At 43.0% G+C, this 21,867-nt stretch overlaps 1 protein-coding gene across 5 annotated transcripts in view; it reads right to left on the reverse strand.

Moving 5' to 3' along the window:
- The window catches only part of KIDINS220 (kinase D interacting substrate 220), a 110,064-nt gene that overhangs the window by 55,711 nt on the left and 32,486 nt on the right, over positions 1-21,867 (reverse strand). For all 5 annotated transcript variants that reach the window (XM_075201466.1, XM_075201469.1, XM_075201467.1 and 2 more), the window contains exons 9-22: positions 21,432-21,530; positions 21,175-21,273; positions 19,664-19,762; positions 18,771-18,948; positions 17,564-17,728; positions 15,179-15,358; positions 14,186-14,351; positions 12,675-12,826; positions 10,701-10,990; positions 10,420-10,560; positions 5,546-5,789; positions 3,801-3,889; positions 1,943-2,087; positions 73-235 (exon numbers count right to left, since the gene is read on the reverse strand). In XM_075201466.1, coding sequence (XP_075057567.1) covers positions 73-235; positions 1,943-2,087; positions 3,801-3,889; positions 5,546-5,789; positions 10,420-10,560; positions 10,701-10,990; positions 12,675-12,826; positions 14,186-14,351; positions 15,179-15,358; positions 17,564-17,728; positions 18,771-18,948; positions 19,664-19,762; positions 21,175-21,273; positions 21,432-21,530 — 2,210 coding nt within the window. The remainder of the gene's footprint in view (positions 1-72; positions 236-1,942; positions 2,088-3,800; positions 3,890-5,545; positions 5,790-10,419; positions 10,561-10,700; positions 10,991-12,674; positions 12,827-14,185; positions 14,352-15,178; positions 15,359-17,563; positions 17,729-18,770; positions 18,949-19,663; positions 19,763-21,174; positions 21,274-21,431; positions 21,531-21,867) is intronic.

The raw sequence follows: 21,867 nt of genomic DNA on the forward strand, positions 1-21,867 counted from the left end.
AGCCGGAAATGTCCTCTAGGTGGAGACACTTGTCCTGTATAGATTTACTAGCCATTATAAAGGCACACCTACCTTTCATAGATAGTTTTCAGGGTTGCCTGGTCGTGGACACCCTCCGTCTCCTCCAGGTACAGAATAAGCCAGGATGTTCTATAGGGCCACTGCTCAGTAATGTTTATCCAGGAGGCCAGCCTGTCCCAGTTAAAACTAATCTGGTTCGCTCTCAGTAACCTTCCTACAAATGGAAAGGAAGAAAAATATGTCGGAATAATGTCAGACCACAATGCTAAGAAATGAGGTTGCACAGAGCTAGCATTCATCTGTTCATATAAAAAGAGACAATATAGATGGAGGTGCAGCAAATGGACGTATAGTTTAACAGTGCTCAGTGTACGCAGCAGGGATTACAGGAAGAAAAACACTACAACAAGTATATAACACTGAACACTAGCGCCCACTGAATATCAATGTATACTGTACTATACATTGGTTTTCACGCAGGAATGTTTCGGGTGCGACAGGTACACATTAACTTGGAGAAGGCAGAAGAATAGAGCTACACCTTTATAGGTACAGATTCTTATCTATTGTACAGTATCACAAACCAGGCCAGCTCGAATGTTTTAATACTGACATGACAAGCCAATTAATGCAACATTATTGCTAGCAGAAACCACCACCTAGCTGCCATACATCAACGGCAAAGTGGTGACAAGAGACATGGCCAACAGAGGGCTAGGTGTGCCCTGATTTATTCAGGAATCACACAGCTCAGAGGGTAGTGGCAACAGAAAAGAGGCTTCCTACAATTTCTAGTACTGTCATCATCATCATTTATTTATATAGTCACTAATTCCGCAGCGCTGTACAGAGAACTCACATCAGTCCCTGCACCACTGGAGCTTAAAATCTAAATCCCCTAACTTACACACACACACACACACATATATATACCAAGCAGCCAATTAACCTACCAGTTTGTTTTCAGAGTTTGGGAGGAAACCGGAGCACCCAGATGAAACCCACGCAAACACGGGGAGAACATACAAACTCCACACAGATAAGGCCATGGTCAGGAATCAAACTCATGACCCCAGTGCTGTGAGGCAGAAGTGCTAACCACTGAGCCACACGTGCTGCCCACTTTGAAGCGAAGATGACTGGACTGGTCTTCCTGTGCTGGAAGCTTTACTACCACCCAGTTAAAACATTTACTCTGACATCGGAGAATACAAATTGCCTGCATAAATGTCACCCATTTTGACCCATTACAGCTCTATAAATTAATCCAAACATAGAAGAGGTAGTGTACCGAATATTGCAGATTATAAACACACTTGGTCCCGCAGTATACAAATAAAGAGATGCAGTCAACAAAACAGACATGAACCGGAAAAAGAAACAAGGAAGAAGTCCACGGCCTTCTCTGTTACAGCAAAATGATTAATCCCCAAATAAGCGCAAAAATACTATGTTGCAATTGAAGGTAACAGCAAACAGTATCCCACCGATAGCTGTGTACAACATACATTTTGTCAAAGTAGCAGGAATCCCAACAACCTGAGTGTAAAGAGCTGCACTTGGGAACCAGTGTTGTATTGTTCTTACAGAAAACAATAAAAATAAATAAATAAACCAAAAAGGAGTTTTTGAAACACTTGGAAAATAAAGTTATTGAAATGTAAGAGAAAAAAGAAAGGCTGTAATCTGGTCTACTGGTCACATTCTGATCAGATTGTAATCTTCTATCCTTGTACACAGCCTCCAGCAGGGGTAACCCGCTATCAGTTATATGTGATAAGAGTATTTAGACAGGTTTCCACACCAAGGCCAGACCTGTGTTTAGACCAATTGTGTATATGTGAGAGTCTGTTTCAAGCATCTAACACTCTTACAGAAAAATAATATTTAATAATTAAGGTTCTAGCCAGCAGAAAATTACCTGTTACTGAGACGATGTTTAATAATCTTCTCATCGTCTGCGGACTGATGTCACTGAACCAGTCCTCGGTCACCAGCAGCTTGGTCAGATCAAAGGACATTTGACGAGTGACAGATCGTTGCATTTGCCGCCTTCTGTATGTATCCTGGAGAGGGGGTAATCATCATGACACAGTGGGTAAATGAGGAAGACCTAAAGTGTTTAGTAGGTGGGGGCATTTTCAGCCCATCTATGAAACCGACACCGGCACTGCCCTGTACGTAACCATTCTTTAAACAAATTCCAAGCTTCCATATTTTTGTGAACAGCCATCTCTCAGTTTCATGTATTTAATATACACTTTAGCCCATATGTTGTATATTCTCCTGACAAAGCGCTCTTCCATTGTTGACCTCCTTTCCCATTTTGTTATGCTTATTACTACTTAATACCTATGAATGCCAGGAGCGTAAGCCTAACCCTATCCCTTAGCTTCATTTATCCAGACGGCGGGTCCTGGCATTGATGCTTTAAAACAGGAAATGTCACTTTCTGCATTGTAAGTGACGCCAATTCCAAGTGCCGGCATTTTCTGCGTTGGGAATGTATAGGAGCCGTGGAGCAGACGTGTCACACATGTGGTCTGTCTTATTTATAGTAGGGCTGCATTTCCTCTATATCGTGATTATTGCAAATCGGCTCTATTTTGTCGCTATACCGATTGTCAGAATTATCAGCACCCTCTAACACCTCTGAATTTTGAAATACATACATTTCCATACGTTATACAGACCCTAAAACTGAAAGCATCTGCAATAAAAACATTTTCTAATCCCTTCCAAAACTATATGGCAGCAGCCATCTTTCTTTTTAAGCCACAAGAATAGTCCTTTATCCAGGTGACCAGAGACAGACAGTTTCTAGATTCTCCTGTTACTGAATTACAGAACAAGTCACCAGGATGAATGGGTCACTATACTATAGATTTCATTTCTGCTTAAAACTAAAAACACACAAAAAAAAAACACCTTACAGTGTGTAAGTTATTCTCTCCTCAGTGCCATTTTTACCGTTTTGTCCGATTTATTTTTTCTACAAATAAATGTGAGTTTTTAAATAGACAACCTCCCTAATAGAGAAACGATCTGCAGCCAGCCAGACATTATTTGTCTTTATTTTTCAACTTTTCCAAGATCTGATTTACTTTTCATTAATGCCACAGAAAACCAAAACGGCATGGGCAAACCCCACTGCCTACTCACAGGATTACTTTTTAGGAGGCGGACATATTTCTGAATGTGCCAAACCAGATTATAATCTAGCCAGCGTGGCCAATGGACCAGTCTCGTAGTAATGCCAACTGCAGGGTTTCCCCAAACACTACATTTCCCATATTCGGAAAGCAAATCGCGATCTCAGTCATGTAGGAAAACAGTTTGCTGGAAAACGAGTGAGACAGACGGAGAGAAGTGCGCTCTTACTTATCCCTCATCCTGGTCAGCTGGATGGGATTGTTTTCCATTGGCATTAAAGAAAATAATTATTCTGCAACATTGGCAATTTTAAAGGAAGATTCAATTGCTGGCATTGTGTCATGCGGACATCGCCGCGATGTCAGGCTACGCACAGTCAGCCAATAGGGCAGCAATCTCCACAAGCTGAGGCTTCTGCCCTAACATGATACCGGCATGAAATGTCTCAGCGGACGTTTTCGGAGACACATCGCACTGAGCTGAATCTCACCCTAGATGCCAGGTTAATCCAAAATAGAATATAGATCTTTCAGATGAACACTCAGCAAGCTGCATGCAAATTAAGGCACGATCTTAGTGCTTATAAAAGTAATGTCTAAATGGGAGAGTTATCGGTTTCCTCTTACCCGTCTGTTCAAGGCTGTTTTGCTGCCAAGTTTTGTGCCCTCCGCGAGACTGTGCTGTGACACGCGTCGATCCAGATCTTCATGGCCCCCTGGTGGAGGAAGGGAAAAATGTACATGGAACGCTCAATCGCACATGTAAACATTTCGGCCATCAACATTGGTTTGTTACATACAAGGTAGTCTCCATATGTAAAAGTGAAATTTCTTGGACAACATAAAAAAAGCCAAGTAATACTGATCTATGCTTAAGTTACAATCCTCCAGCCCACTGTTGGGAGACAGGGTATTTCATAAGATAAGTTAGGGGAGGAGGTGCTTACTTTAACACCCCATCGCCAGCAGAGAAGCACCAGTTGGCCCAGGGCACAATTTATGCCTAAACTACACATTTATGACGCTGGCAACAAGCATTGTAATCCGGCTGGTCGGCCCAATGGACCAGATCCACGTTGGATCACTGATCAGGTAAAGTAAATTAATTATGTCGGCATAGTTATGGCAGTAAACCATCACGTTGCCAGTCTTGCCTATATCGTATATGGCTATTAATGGGAAGACAATCAGGAGAATAATGCAGCATTGCAGAACCTTGTATACAACTCAACTCTCGCACAGTCTGATGGAACAAACATGGAAATTGTATAAGCCCTGCAGTTACATAAAATGATCTGTACAAGAGCAATGAGTAAAAGAAACCTACGTTATGCTGGAAGTGAAGGAGAGTCAGTGGTCTACAGAGGACATTACAGGGGTGGATTCTACTGAATATATTCGGTGATTTTTGCTTTTCTGCTGGTAACTAAATTTTGTAAAGGGATTCAAGGTCAAAAGGTGACTAGTAGTATCCGTATCACCAATTAATGGTGATGTCATGAGCCAGAGAGTATAATATCAAGTACATCTATAATTAAGTCTTACAATGAAAAGGTCTTCGCTACCACCGTTACAGATATACAGGTACGGAATTCTCTATCCAGAGTGCTTGGGGCAGATCAGTGGTTTAACCACCATGCCTTAAATCTATTATATTAAACCTGTATATCTCCACACTTACCCTGAAAGTCATCTCCTCTAAAATGTTTAGCAGTGCTCCTCTTAGTAACTGTGGAAGAAAAAACTTCTGCGATTATGTCTCTGAATTACATTATTGCTGAACAGCAGCAATAATTGACCTTTTTCCCAATCTGATCTTCAAAACTTTCAGGTTAACAGGTTGCTGGATAAGAGATTCCATACCTGTATGTCAGAGCACTGATATGATTGGCAGATCTGCTATGAACTAACCTGAAATTGGCAGTACTAATAAACACAACCAATTTCCCCCATGTATGTAAATATGTGGCCCTGCAGGATACAGACAGACATCCATCAGGATATTTGCGGTGGTAATTTGGAGCAGCGAACTGGTGATAGGATATACTTTGCTTTGAAAAAGTTCTATTATTCTGTTCAACTGATGCTTTAACCCAACAAGACAAATTAAGATTTCTATTTCAGGGTTTGAACCTTTCTTTCTCTCATTGCAACTCTACAAAAAATATTTATATACTGCATTCAATTTAATTCAGTGTTCATTCAAGTGGAAGCACATACTGTACAGAAACACAAGATGCGTTTATCTCTACACTCAGGACTGATTGGTCATCATTCTGTATCCACGCTATTAAAGAACATTGCTTACTAAAACATATGATTAATCACACATATAAGAAAGGGACACTGCATAACACAAGTAAACATCTCACCTGCATTATCCAGCCCTGGCACATCCCCATTGGTAGTCGATGCCACGCACAGCTTTTTAGCATTGCTTAGGCCACGGCTGTTCAAGAAGACCGGCAGGTGCACTATATTGCGCATGTAGTCGTGTCCATTGATGTTGGAGTCTCTCAGAACGCTGTTAAGATTCTGGTTTATGGCCTTGATAATAATGTGTGGGTCACTCGCAAAGACTGCAATGAAAGGACCCTTGGAAAACAAAATCCGTACCTGAAAGACACGGATGAAAACGAATTTGTCCTTGATTGCATGAAGGTTTACTTTCATCAACCTTATCCCTGTGCATTCTTGTTTTCAAGCAAGTTGTAAGTAGAATATAAAGAATGTGCTCTCCCAAATAAAAGACGACCTGTCACATCTAAGCTGAAGGACAGTTTACATAGTGAACAGAGTCCACCCATGAGAGAGGATGAATTATCTCCATACGTTAAATATAAGTGCTGAATGACTGCAGAGACTGAATCATGCTCGCTGCCGGGTACCTAGCTCCTACAGTTCCTCTGCGCTCATGTAACAGCTGCGCTATGACGTATGGGGAAGCCGCCTGGGAACCAGCATGAGCGTCTCTGTATTTCATGCTCGCTCCCGGGTACCTAGCTCCTACAGTTCCTTTGCGCTCATGTAACAGCGGTGCTATGACGTACGAGGAAGCCGCCTGGGAACCAGCATGAGCGTCTCTGTATTTCATGCTCGCTCCCGGGTACCTAGCTCCTACAGTTCCTTTGCGCTCATGTAACAGCGGTGCTATGACGTACGAGGAAGCCGCCTGGGAACCAGCATGAGCGTCTCTGTATTTCATGCTCGCTCCCGGGTACCTAGCTCCTACAGTTCCTTTGCGCTCATGTAACAGCGGTGCTATGACGTACGAGGAAGCCGCCTGGGAACCAGCATGAGCGTCTCTGTATTTCATGCTCGCTTACGGGTACCTAGCTCCTACAGTTCCTCTGCGCTCATGTAACAGCGGTGCTATGACGTACGAGGAAGCCACCTGGGAACCAGCATGAGCGTCTCTGTATTTCATGCTCGCTCCCAGGTACCTAGGTCCTAGAGTTCCTTTGCGCTCATGTAACAGCGGTGCTATGACGTATGAGGAAGCCGCCTGGGAACCAGCATGAGCGTCTCTGTATTTCATGCTCGCTTACGGGTACCTAGCTCCTACAGTTCCTATGCGCTCATGTAACAGCGGTGCTATGACATACGAGGAAGCCACCTGGGAACCAGCATGAGCGTCTCTGTATTTCATGCTCGCTCCCGGGTACCTAGCTCCTATGGTTCTTTTGCGCTCATGTAACAGCGGTGCTATGACGTATGAGGAAGCCACCTGAGAACCAGCATGAGCGTCTCTGTATTTCATGCTCGCTCCCGGGTACCTAGCTCCTATGGTTCCTTTGCGCTCATGTAACAGCGGTGCTATGACGTAGGAGGATGCCACCTGGGAACCAGCATGAGCGTCTCTGTATTTCATGCTCGCTCCCGGGCACCTAGCACCTACAGTTCCTTTGCTATCATGTAACAGCTGCGCTATGACGTATGAGGAAGCCGCCTGGGAACCAGCATGAGCGTCTCTGTATTTCATGCTCGCTCCCGGGTACCTAGCTCCTACAGTTCCTATGCGCTCATGTAACAGCGGTGCTATGACGTACGAGGAAGCCGCCTGGGAACCAGCATGAGCGTCTCTGTATTTCATGCTCGCTCCCAGGTACCTAGCTCCTACAGTTCCTCTGCGCTCATGTAACAGCGGTGCTATGACGTACGAGGAAGCCACCTGGGAACCAGCATGAGCGTCTCTGTATTTCATGCTCGCTCCTGGGTACCTAGGTCCTACAGTTCCTATGCGCTCATGTAACAGCGGTGCTATGACGTAGGAGGAAGCCACCTGGGAACCAGCATGAGCGTCTCTGTATTTCATGCTCGCTCCCGGGCACCTAGCACCTACAGTTCCTTTGCTATCATGTAACAGCTGCGCTATGACGTACGAGGAAGCCACCTGGGAACCAGCATGAGCGTCTCTGTATTTCATGCTCGCTCCCGGGCACCTAGCACCTACAGTTCCTTTGCTATCATGTAACAGCTGCGCTATGACGTACGAGGAAGCCACCTGGGAACCAGCATGAGCGTCTCTGTATTTCATGCTCGCTCCCAGGTACCTAGCTCCTACAGTTCCTATGCGCTCATGTAACAGCGGTGCTATGACGTACGAGGAAGCCGCCTGGGAACCAACATGAGCGTCTCTGTATTTCATGCTCGCTCCCGGGCACCTAGCACCTACAGTTCCTTTGCTATCATGCAACAGCTGCGCTATGACGTATGAGGAAGCCGCCTGGGAACCAGCATGAGCGTCTCTGTATTTCATGCTCGCTCCCGGGTACCTAGCTCCTACAGTTCCTATGCGCTCATGTAACAGCGGTGCTATGACGTACGAGGAAGCCGCCTGGGAACCAACATGAGCGTCTCTACATCTGACATTCTGTAGTTCATGTTCGCTCCTGAATGGAGAGAGCATTGTGAACTAGTGCAGAAGCCACTATATATAACATACTTTGGCTCAAATATGACAGGCTCTCTTTAATGCAATAAATACATTTTATATGTTAAATAATTACAGCTGTAATGGGAAAATTACATTTCCTAGATTCATTGTTAGCGGTGACAAAGATGAACGGCAGAAACTGTTTTATTCATTCATTAATAAGTCATTATAGTAATAGAGGCAATTTGCATAAATCATGTCAGATAAAAAAGTTGTTTCAGGAATAAATTTACTATTAAGGGGGAGAGGGAGAGAGAGAGAGATAAATGCTAGGTCTGTAATATCTGTCCTTTGGCACTGTGTATGTACATGTACAAATCGCAGTGGTGATTTGAGTTGTAAGCACTGTGTCTGGGAGCTGTAAAGGCTGAGCATTGACACTACAACTGGGATTTGTCCGGTCCTAACTTAAAGCAGCAATTACATGAAAAAATAAGGTGAGTTTTATTAATATAAATCAATGTGGCAGGCTAAGAATCTTAGTAATTACCATTATTTGGTTTGCTTCTTCAGGCAGTTATCAAAGATTTAGAACTCTACAGGGTTTGCAAAATGTCATGGGACTACCATGGCAACCACAGTCACATGATGTACTGAGCAGAAAGGCTGGAAAGCCCCAGTGAGCTTAGTCTGCTCTGTGCACTATAAAATCCTCCTCCTCCTCCATCTCCCGCTTCTGCCATCACATGATGTGCAGACAACCGTGGGTGTGTGGTAGAGATACATAACAAAGGTTTTGAAATGGAGATAATGATATATAGTAGGACAGCTAAGAAAAAGGACTAATCAGATGCATGCTTAAAAAGGTACTTCGCTTGCTATTTAAATGGCTATGTGGGATTGCTGATTTAAGATGTAGCCTAGAAAATAATTGGAATATGTGTTATATCATTATTATTTAAGAAAGATAAGCTATGTCTACCCCACTAAAGTGTCGTTGTGCTCAAGACATAGGGAAGCAACGTTTTTTTTGGTTGTACCGGTATTCCTAAGAATGCAGTCTATCCATACACTAGGATACAGCAACATCACTAAGGGTCAATGGGCCTGATTCACCTTTGGTCCCTCTGCCTTATCTTGAGTGACATAGCTCTGCGCATGCTCAGAAAATGACCGTGAGCCAATGATCATAATGGGATGCAATTCATGCCCAAGTGCCAATGACATTTACAACCGCCTACGACTTGAAGGGAACAACAGGGGTGGGAAGGGGCGGATGAACGTAGGCAATGTACAGTAAGGGCACGCAGAGGGCGATCTATCGCAGATGCTGCCAACTCAAGTCCTGGGTTTCTCCTAAGTATACTTGGTTTCAGCCATATCATTTGCACCAGGTACAGGTGTAAGTGCTGTGTGATAGTGATAACCGACATGGCATCACATTTGTATTAAACACTACACATATGTGTACCACTAGAGAGCACAAAACATGCCCATGCAAGCAAGATGGACTATAAAAACACATTGTATGTACCATACACATTAAGAACATCCTGATTTGTGTATTTAAATGAAAATAAAGTAAACAAGTATTTTTTATTAATGATTAGTATTGAGTATTTATTTTTTTTAAATATTTTTACATGAGTTCTTATAGAACTTTATATTGCACACATGCATGTTAGTATCCTGCAGTCTGCTCTGTCTGTCTACGTATGGCAAGTTTAGGCAGAGCGCACTTATACCCATATGCGAATGGAAACATTGAGATCTGCTTATATTAATCATCATCATTTATTTATATAGCGCTACCAATTCTGCAGCGTTGCACAGAGAATACTTATCATTCACATCAGTCCCTGCCCCAATGGAGCTTACAATCTAAAATCCCTACTACACACAGACTAGTGTAAATTTTGCCAGCAGCCAATTTACTGTATGTTTTTGGAGTGAGGGAGGAAACCGGAGCACCCGGAGGAAACCCACGCAAACACAGGGAGAACATACAAACTCCTCACAGATAAGGCCATGGTCGGGAATCGATCTCCTGACCCCAGTGCTGTGAGGCAGAAGTGCTAACCACTAGGCCACTGTGCTGCCCGTTTAATTTAAATACAGTCTGAACCACCCTCAAGTTCCATGCACGTTACTTGCGTGCATGCTGTGTCCAAATGTGAATCAGGCTCAATGTGTCTCCAGGACAGAATGAAATTAACAAAACGAATGTATTTTCATATTCTGCTCATGAGAAAAAAACATACTATTTACTTTACTAACATATTAAAAAAAAAGTTATTCCTGATCAGACAGATGTTAATCATTAGCTGGTCATGCTGAATAATGAAGATAACTAATGCAGGGTATACGTACTGTGTCCAACATATGAAGAACCTTGTCCTGCTCACAGGCATCCAGCCCATCAATGATCACGACCAGTCTGGTTTGATTCTGTGTGAAGCTGTCAATGGTCTTTGCCATTTTAGCCATCAGTTCCACTTCACACTTGAGAACCTGGAAGAGAAAGTGCAACACAACTCAGTAGAGGTAATTTGTGGTTCCCCCCCCCAGCCACGGGACTACAAGCAATACCCATGACAACCCCAGTCCAGTTCCCATTTACTGGGATAAGTAAATGCAAGCACTCTCCTTACCTTCATGAACCCCTCGCTCTTCAACCTGTGCAGTCTGGAGGCCGCACTGTGCAGACGCTTCCGCTGGGAGTTCAATATGGAATCCATCACCTGCCACCACGTCAGACAGTTCAGGACTAAGACCAGGCCGACCACGCAGGCCACAGCTATCAGGATAGCGTTCACAGTCATGTTCTTTGCATCCACTTTAAAGACAGCCAGTAAGATGACACCAGTAAAGATGCACGTCATGATGAAGATGAAGATAACAAATGATGGGAGGCAACACGTCTTCTTCCATTTCTTTTTCCCTAAGGAAACAAAGAGACTTTACAATAGCATTGCTGCAAGATACAAAGGTAATTGAGAATAAAACATATCAAAGTAGTTGCCAAAACTATAAAGATATTTTCCAGGTACACTTAGCTGCTGAGCAGGTACATTTCTCTGCAATCTAGGGAGTAATACAATCCCTGTAATGTCATATGCACAGACTTTCATACTAGCGTCACTTTTCTTCATTGTAAATTATTGTTTCCAGTTGATATGAAAATGTGGATTTATATTGTGCATTTGCCAACACTGAAAAACAGGGACGTATCCAGGGACAAATCTTTAAAGCTTGGGAGTGTTCGTATAAAGTTACTATGTTATGTGACAGCTAAGTGAGGGCCAATGTGAGTACAGCTAAATTTGCGGTTGTGGCTGTCATTGGTAGGTCTTGTAGTTCCATGAGGGACTCGCTCAATGGCAGAAGAAATAGAAATTTACATAAAACAGTGGTATGATGCTGCTCTGGTATTTTAATACCGCAATATGAGGAAACATTTACAGAAACTAAACAGTATGGGTGTGGTAACCATGACAACCACATTGTACTGATTACTCTCAAAGTTTAGAACATGAAAGTAACCATGTATGTATAGTTGTATAGTGCTGCAGTTCACAAATTTCCTTATCTACCATCCCTAAACATTATGAAATGTACATAGGCATCAGTCAACGTTAACAGTTGCAAGTTATTTGGGAATATTCATACCGATAATAATGTGCATCAGAAACATATGATTTGCACAGCATCCTCTAGTGGAAACATAATGCCATGACACCTAGAGGTCCACATTGTAACCACTGGCTACACACAGAGGAGCAGAACCAGATTTAAACACCCATAGAGCCTTACAAAAGATATTGCTTTACCCGCACCCTTCCCCAATCGTCCATACCAAAATGCTTTTCCCATGGATACTGATTTGGTAATGCTCTTGTGTCTGTAACGTTCTGTTATTTTTATGGTAGTGTGGAGAGAGTGCCAGCAGCCACCACAATGCTGCACCTGCCCATCCTGCTCTGCACACTCTTTTAGAAGGCTGCTGTGCTGTTATTGGTTGCTAAACTACCAATCACAGTACAGACTGCTTCAGGGCGTGCGTATTGCGTGTGGCCTCAGTTGTCTCCTACTACAGACGCCAAAGCTAGTGCCTTTAGCAACAGGTTAGCTCCGACTCCTGCCCCTGACAACTGAGGCGCAATGAGAGGCACGGCACAGCACTGTTGCTTGTTGAACTGGCTGTGTGCCCACCTACCTTGCAATAAAGCAGTGCTATTTTAAAGCAATAAGTGGCTGCACAAATGCAATGAAGGAAAAAAAAAAAATGCTGGACCAACGGTAAAGGGTAATCCAGGCCCCTCAGTGCCCACAGAACCCTATGCAGGAACCTAGTTTGCTATGTGGCTGATCCAGCTCGGTAGAGAAGATAGAGCTGTACCAGGGTGAGTGGCTCCAATTGAATGGATAGATTGCATTCTAATGAATCATACATTAGTGATGCCACTGGGTCCAAAATAAATTAATAGGCTGCAGTGTCATGAATACTGGTTAATACCACAAAACCGGCTTTCTCCACAATGTACACAAGACAGGTCTCCACTGTAACATTGTTGATAAAGGATGGATTTCCACACCATCATTCTCAGCCGTACTACAAAAGGTACCTTGTGTTTCTTCTGTTTTGAACACTCTGAAGAGTCGAGTTGCTAAGAAACCAAACTCTCTTTCACACGCATCGGACAGTGTGGCTATCATCTCTGCCATAGATGTCTCTCCCCCGACACTGGAGAGTCTATTGTAGTCTGTGAAAAGGAACCTGAAGAGGCACAAAGCAAAACGTATTTACCAAATAGAGAAGAGATCACTGTGACATGGGTAGAAAGAGTACAGACCACTAGCTACAGGAAACATCGAAACCTATACAGATAAATTAGTTTGTACCACAGGGCAGCTGTTAACGTATTTAAAAGAGACCAGTAAAACATAACATACTAGTTTCTTATTCTCAAACAGATACTTGGGACATTCACAAAAATAAATGTGAAGGCTACAGAAACAGGGAATGACTGAAAATACAGAACATAAGGACACGTTCTGCGTCCACATGAGACATCCTACTCTACAGGAAGGAAGTCCTACTGTTAAGTCAAGTAAATTGCCCCATCACTAACACACTGTCATATCCCAGGGTGCCTCCACTATAAGCAGGCAAAGGGTGAACTGTAAATAACACAGTATAAACTAAATATAATTAGCAACTGGTCCTACAAGCAAACACATATAAAAAGTAAATTTATACAGAATGTGCTATGATTGCAATTTATAAGTTGCTATGGGCCCAGAATGGGAATGTCGCGATTATGTATGGCACCTAATCATTGATTACTACATTCCTCAGAATATTCATGTATGCCCGTGTATTTTGTATGTAACAAGTGTTCTTTGATGAATGACATGAGTTTGACCTATGCAAGTGTCAAGAGTCTTTTGAAAGTAACCAGGCCAGACAGATAACATCTCTGAGGCTTTACAGAGCGTGTAAACAGTCTGACCAGCCAGAGGTGAGTAATCCTGCCCTTTGAGATGCCAGACCTATATCTCAAATGGATAACTCATTTCAAAAGCCATGTGTCATTCTTAGAAACAAGGTTTAGATCAGCTGCCTTAGCCAGTGATGTTGTTCATTCTATGAGGAGACCTACTGTCATCTAGGTTGAAGTGTGCCATCTTTCCCAAAGAGTACTCCTCTCATGCCAAGTCTTAAACTAGTAAGTTGGTGACTCTGATTTCATTCCCTATTTTATTCCTGAAACTTATGTGTGCAACTTATTTTGTAGGTCTTGTTATTAACTGTCTTGTACTTAAGCCTTAGAAACTTTTTTCAGATTAAATACATTTAACCTAGCATATTCTTTGTGAACTTATGAAGCCAAGTGAGGCCCATGCTACATGTGTATGTGATTTAAGTGTGAAACATTAATAAGGAGTTTTGGTGAACACAAGGACCCCATGGTAAATTCTTCATGGTTGCAGAAAAGTTGTATCCATTGGTAAAGTGACTAAAGTGACTACAGTCACGGCCAGCTGTTTCAAGATTGCTGTATTCGGGACAGGCTGCGCATTCGTGACAGGGGGCTTTTATCTCTTAAACCAATGAGATAAATCCGGCTCTCACCTGACTGGCAGGGCCTTGGTCGTCTGTTCTGGGAGCTCTGGAGGGTTCACAAACATCAATTTTAGCAGTAGTTCCAGGTACCCAATATGTCGTGCCAGCTTTGTGCTAAGTACCCAAGCCCAGTTCCAATTCTCTCCCTCCCGTCGTCCACCAAAGTACACTACAGCTGTGGACAGAGGTACAGTATTAAACAGAAGAACACATTTATACATATTTCATGAAGTTACCCTTATGTTTTAATGAGGAAATCTGCTACGTGGAGCATAGAACTGTAACTTCTTCTACCAGCTTCTGGGGGCCGTGTTTCGTCAGCAGCAAGAAACTGTACACCTGTCCCCAGGTCAGAAGTCTTATTTTCTAGACATAAGAAACTCCTCCGCTTACAGTTCTAGGTGTTAAAAGTCTATCATCTCTAAAAATCAGGCTGCAACGTTTGAAGATTGGCATACAAAAACACTCAAAAATCATGCTAGAAAGTGGTTTAAACTGTGTAAACCAACTTTCAGGAATGTCTAATTGTCAGATTACCTTAAGGGTAAGAGATTTGACAACTGTTGACTGTGAACATCATGCAATTATTCTCCTTTTGACCTCCCAGTAACCTAACCCCTGCAAACCCATTGGGTGGAACAAAGGTTAAGAACAGGAGGCAATCTTTGTCACCGAGCTATTGCTCACCTGTAATCCCCATCATGCTCTGCAAGTATTCTCATCACTGATAAGATTACACATGCCAAAGTTAATATTTTAGGGTGGCTACCAGATCAAAGAGCTAGGTCCTAAACACGGTGGTATCATATATAGTGCGTAGAAGGGATACAAATGCTGTTTATTAAGTGAGCAGAGACCACAATGAAATAGCATTGTGAAATACATTGTTACCAGCTTCACCTTTGTTCATCTGTGCAGTAAATAAACATGACAATGGAATATCTGATCACTAATCTCAGTGCTGATCAGTATGATGAGAATTGTTGCCCACTAGACACTTACTGAAGAATATGTAGAGAACCGCCAATAAGCTGAGCGATACAGCTATGCCCAGCTTGGCATCCACAGTGAATGACAGCAACAGCCCTAGAGTGGTACACATCATCAGAATGAGGAACACAATGAGCCAGGAGAACTGGAAGAGTGGTTCAATCTGCTGCCCGGCAAATGTCTTCATCTCATCTACATCGGGAGGAGAGAACATACATAGTAAGTCATAACTGAGAGGTCAACAAGCCTCAGAAACTAACAATTCACTTTCAAGCTATCAAGCAATCAAGACAAATATACAGTGTATACCCCGTAATCAGAAACCATGATTACAATGATGTGGTCATCTTTTCCTGTCCATGAACTTACCTATAGCCCAGTCTACATAAAATCTATTTACTGCCCATGTGACCTCAGCGCTAACTCAGCACAGTATAGGAATCATTGATACTCTGCAGAAACAGCACACATGGGTTAAGAAAATGCACGACTGATCAATAAATAAAAAGTCATACATGTAGTGCTAGAAGTTTTCTTAAAACCTGGGTACAACAACCGCCTGTTTCAGCATAGGCATCAATTATTCAATGCTGTGACAGATATTTATACACATGCCAATACTTAATGAAGAAAGACCATGGTATGGGCTGCACCACATTCCATTCTCTGTGCAGAGATCAGGGAAGACTTCTGAGGACCGATAAACCAGCAGAACAGACAAGGCTAGAGCAAGACCAGTCTTATACAGCTCCTAGGGCTGAGATTTGATTGGAAGGTCATCCGGATAAGGGATCACAGGGATACCGTGTAAGACTGTAAACACCCTCAGTGCTTACCTTCATTAACACTCTCTGTGGTCTCTCAGGGGTACAGCAACCACCCAGAAGGACCAATCCAGAACCCAGGCATCATTTGTTTTGGCTAATCATACATTCTGACCCCATCTGAAGTGGCCTATCCTGGAGAAAGACAGGGTCCGAAGGTAGTCCTGCTAAGGTGGACAAGTTAGCTTCAGACAAGCAGCCCTGAGTTCGACAAGATACCTGCTGTACCCCATGCTGAGGGGGAAGTCTATCCTCCAGTGATTATTGCACTGCATATGAAAGAAGCAATAAAAGCAGCTGAGTGATTACGCAGATTAAACACTCAAGCTACTGCCTCACACGTTTAGAAATTGGCCTCTGCGATTTGAGATGTCAACTCGGCCAGATGAGAGTGGACAATCACAGAGAATCCTGACAAGTGATGAAGGGGAATGGGCGATTCATCTCTTGCACCACGACTGCAAATCATCTAATGCTTGTTATTGAGTTGGATGGTTTGGACCCTGAACGCCCTCCATGGACTGTACGCACACTCATGGTCTGGCAGGGACAGCGGTAGACTTAGGAGAGGTCAGCACAGGTTGCAGTTGTGCACAAGCAGTACAAAGTGGCTGGTTAAGGAAGAGGGCAGTTTGACCTTGTAACATTGAAAAGTAAAATATATAACCCGGGGAGCTGGATCCTTGAGCTGGGCAGAGTTCTCACTGGAGTTAGAGATGTAGCCTAGAGGGATGAGCGTGATCATACAGAGAGGTGTACACACCTGGAGGGAATACAGATGGAGGGAGAAGGAAACTGGAAAGTAAACTAGGGGAGGGAGTGGAACCCACTAGCTGTGACCACCCCAGAATATTCAGTCCCATCCCAGAAACAAGAGAGGCAGCAGAAGAGAGGATGGTGGAGTCCCGAAGACTTCCATCTCGAGAACCCCCAGTAATACAATAATAAAGAGGGCGCTGCAATATACGAACCAGATGTAGGAAGTGAAAAATGTTTTATGGAAGTTAAATGAACATACGGAGGCTCACTCAGAGGGTATATTCCTGTAAGTACTAAATCTAGAAGCAGACAGGTGACCGATACCCTGACAGTGGAACTTAATACAAATACATAATGTATATAGCTCTGCTGCCAATGGGTGGAGGAAAGACAAAAGGGTTGGGTGACGATAGGTCTGGGAAAGTATAGTCTGTTACCCCAGAATTCTGTTCTGTCCTGTTTTGGGACAGGAGCCCTGGAGCGGAGTAAGATACCCTGTAAGAAGGAGACGAGCGTTCCCCCAAACACAGATTTTATATTACACAAATACATTAATCTCCGTTCCCTCCCCACTTCAGGATATAGATTGCATAACTGTAAACACATATACACAAACATACAGTACATATGTACGCACATATGCAGCATTGGGTTATACTTCATATGGTAGATCCCCTTAAATGTGAGAAAATGTCTGTTAAAATTTCTTACTAGTATCTGGAATGCAATCAGTTCTTTACTTGGTGTGCAATACAGACCCTCCTACCGGTTTTAAGAAATAGATTAATAGTGTATATTCCAATAAGTACATTACCTTCAAGCTTTTTAAGCAAAAAGGACTTTCCACTCCCCCACTGAGCGTACAGCCCCACACAGATCGGTGGCTGCATGGTGGGTTCACTGAGAATATCAGCCAGGGCACTGCTGTACAAGTCATACCCAAGCATATCCCCATCGGACTCGGTAGGAGAAAGGTGCCCTGTGTGAGACAAAAAGGCAGATTACACACAGCCAACACATTTTATAAAACCCAGAATACAAGCAGTAGAATACTACACATTTATTTAGTGGAGTCATCGCTCACAAAGTGGAGGCAGCCATTATTGTGGGATAGATCAATAATCAATGAGAATAAAGTTGATCTACTCATTAAGAACCAGTGACAGAGGATAGTGATCTATCCTCTGAGAGATCACTTCTTCCTACAGCATGGATAGGCTGTATTCGCAATGGTTTGGGTAAAATGGCTGAATCTTCTGTGTGCAGCTGACCATTGGTGCCCAAATCCCGCTCTTCACTTGAGGCCCTCTCTGCTGCATGTGCAGTACCTGGGTGAGGGTCTTTAATAGTGCTGCCTAAGTGGTGATAGTCTCTCGGCACTGGCCAATTAGTAGCCAGAGGACGGGAAGTGAGCATGATGCAAGCGGCTGGAAGGAGGAGGTGTCTGTAAAACTGCAGGAAGTAGTGATGGTCGTAATGTAGATTGCTAGGCACATCTACTACAACTGTGATGGCATATTAATGGGCACTAGTGACGACAATAGCCACTTCTGTCTAGTGCTTCAGAAATGCTCTAGTAAAAAACCTCAGTACTAGTGGCTCAAATAAACAATAGATCTTAAAATAAATAAATAAATCTAGCCCCCCCACTCCAATAAAAAAAACAACAAACTTAAGTAGCTCTTAAAGCAAATGTTGGGGGGGGATACATGTCATGTGAGGTCCACTAAACTGAACGTGACTAGAACAGACTGTTGAGGCATACATTCTATGGGTTTCACCAACACTCATGATGATCTATATTTCAGACATTGTGAAACTTAGGCCGTACCTCCATGAGGTCACTGGTTCCTACCCAATTGATAGGGTGCACACCAGTCCACCCCACAAACAGATACCTACACTCTGTGGAGCCGACAGTTCTATGATAAAGATCAGGAGAGTGTCTTTATTGGTCAAAAATGAAATCTAAATAAAATAGGATTATCATTCTTTGTCACAAATATCTCTTCCATACTTACTGGCCCCAAATATCTGGGTGAGGATACTCTTCTGGTGGCTGCAGTCTATGTTGTACGGGGTCTCTCCAGCTTTGTTGGGTCTGTACAGTAACCGTCCATCTTTTGGGTTCCTCAGCAGCAGTTCTGCAAGTTTCCGGCTTCTGCCCCTGATGGCAATGTGAAGTGGGGTGTCTCCTTTCTGGAAAGCATATCCATTGTATAAGTGCTCTCAACCAACATGTACATTGCACTCATGTAAAGTGCATCTGTTCTCTCATTGCAGGCCCTAATCAGGTTGTAACAGGTTTGTTGTATGGATCATTCATACAGATATACAATTGTCAACGCAACCTTCATGTAATTCTAGAACAGGAGATATCACTATTCTGTGCTCTTGTGTACCGAGCTCCTTCCAGTCTGCAGGTCTCTGTCTGTAGCTTCCTTTCTATCTCCACCCCCCCTCCCAACATCATGGCATTGCCCCTGTCACATGCAACCTTCATGTATTTCTAGACCAGGAGATATCACTATTCTGTGCTCTTGTGTACCGAGCTCCTTCCAGTCTGCAGGTCTCTGTCTGTAGCCTCCCTTCTACCTCCACCCCCCCTCCCAACATCATGGCATTGCCCCTGTGACATGCAGCCCTCCTCTCACTTACATGCCGATATCGGATTGGTTAATGGTTGTTTTATCCCTGCCCACCACCTCAACACTGGGGAAACACCAGCAAGCAGGAGATGAACAAAAAAAGGGGCTCAGACTGTAGTCAAATGCACATGAACATTTTTGATAATGCTACTACACTCGCACAAGCACATCATAGCTCCACCCACTGCTGTCAATATTAGAGGATGAAGACTCCATAAATGTCCACCTGGGTCACCTACACAGGATTGTATCCCGCATGATCTTACCTTATCTATTGCAGAAACCTTTGCGCCTTTGTCCAGCAAGAGCTCCACCACTTCAATGCTTCTCATCTTTGTAGCCTTAATCAATGGAGTCTCTCCATCCTAAAAGAGAAAAGTGTGTGTTACAAAATTATCTGTACCCAAGTGGCCCCCAAATTTTAGTTCGAATCTTTATTTGGAAGATACAAACATATTCTGCAGCCTCATACAAGTGAAATCGGGGGGATGCATCTGGACATAGCTGGCCTGATTCATGTCCAAACGCAACTTGCACGTACGTTGTGTGTTTAAAAAGAGCACTGAACTTGTGTGTACTTCTGATTGTATTCAAGTCCAATCGAATTTCAAGATACGTTGAACCTGGTGTAAGTACTCTCTGCCTAAACAGTACATGTCATACATGGACACACAGAACAGACTGCAGGATCGCACAAGTGTATGTACCATAAAAAAGCCACTTCAGAACACACAAAACTTTTATTTGATCATGAAATAAAACAACAACAACAACTGTTATCAGTATAATCATTTGTATAAATATTACATTTCAAATATACATTTTTTTTAGTATATCTTAGTTGCATACAGTTCTGATTTAAGCATTTACATATGGAAGTCTCCCACTTTAAATATTATTTATACGACACACAGATAACATTTCTAAATTGTGCGATGAGCTCCACAAGCTGTATATACTAGTTCTGCGATAACTACTGACACGCATGCGTGGAACTTTTAAATCAAAGACTATCCCGTGTCGGTCATCACCTGCCCTGTACGGGCCAACCAGACGTGCTTACGAGACACACAGGACTTGAACCAGCCACATCCGTGCCTGAGCACACATGGCCTATGTTAGTCCTCCCCTTCCATCCCCTGTTCTGCCTCTCAGGTCATAAGCAGACGTAAGGGTCATCTGCGTTCAGATGTTGGTGTAAGGTGTGTTATTGGGGATGCGCTGGGAGATTTCACGCAAGACACTACGCAAACGGACTTACATTCGAACATCAATAAGGCCCATAGCGACAAAAGTGTAGATTTAAAAGAAAATTAAAGTGAGAGCAACTTGTGTACTAGAGTTTAATGTATGTCTACCGATAGCCACAGATATATTCACAATATATCTGTATGTACTAAAGCCTCTATTGTCCAGCTAACCACACCATGCTAGAACACATGTGCCGTGAGGAACAAACGTCATGAACCGAGGGTAGACATGTTGACAAGAACAGGCAGAGTTTATAGTGATCCAAAATATCTAGGCAACCAAAACTAGGATAATTGGGGAATTGGATCGGCTTAAGAGCAGCATTAAGGCTTTAAAGTGTGGTATACAATGCCCTGCTACATTTGTTATTCAAACTATGGGTGCAGCACAGAAGTCATTCAACCTGCTGCCAAAACAAATCAGGCATTTAGCATAATACAGCATGTAGCATAATAGTGTCTTTAGTGGAACAAGTCACTGTAGGACTTAAGTTACCATTAGAAAAAGATAAATCATCATCCATTACCTTTGTACAGAATTCTGTGTCCGGGTTACACTGCAAGATATCACGAACCATTGTAGCGTTTCCTTTCTCTACAGCCCAGTACAATGCAGTTTTGTTATCCTACAATATAGAAGTATAGCCAAATATGTTACCAACTTCTGTGAATAGTCAGCAATGTTTAAAAGCAAAATATAAATCAGGTTTTAAAATTGCCTTTAGATAAGGTAGCAAACATAACAATTCATTAGCTGCGCAAACAGAAAAAACTATTGAATTACCTGTCCTCTGATGTCTATGTCCGCGTACTTGTGCAATAAAGCACGGACAATTTCAACATGGCCGCCACGAACAGCGCCAATCAGAACAGTGTCTCCATTCTGTTACAAAGATATGAAAGTCAATAATCAGTGTCAAGAGTTTATTTCATAGACAACACACTATAGAGCATTAAAAAGGATAACTCTCCTCCAAAACAGATTTTTTTTTTTACTTAGTGTTCAATATACAGGATCCCCCACCACAACCACCAAAATTCAGCAGGTCCCCCAAAGGCTCCAATGGTCCAGCACTCCACATCACTCTCCATCTAGGGCAGGCTTCTTCCAAACACAAACTGATGCTGTGTTATCACTGCATCATGAAATACCCATCATAAATGGAAAAGATCACTGGGGAGGAGTATCAAATACACCGCTGCTACTTGGAAATATGAGG

This window comes from Mixophyes fleayi, chromosome 3 (assembly GCF_038048845.1).
Source record: "Mixophyes fleayi isolate aMixFle1 chromosome 3, aMixFle1.hap1, whole genome shotgun sequence".
In the NCBI taxonomy this organism is placed as follows: domain Eukaryota; kingdom Metazoa; phylum Chordata; class Amphibia; order Anura; family Limnodynastidae; genus Mixophyes; species Mixophyes fleayi.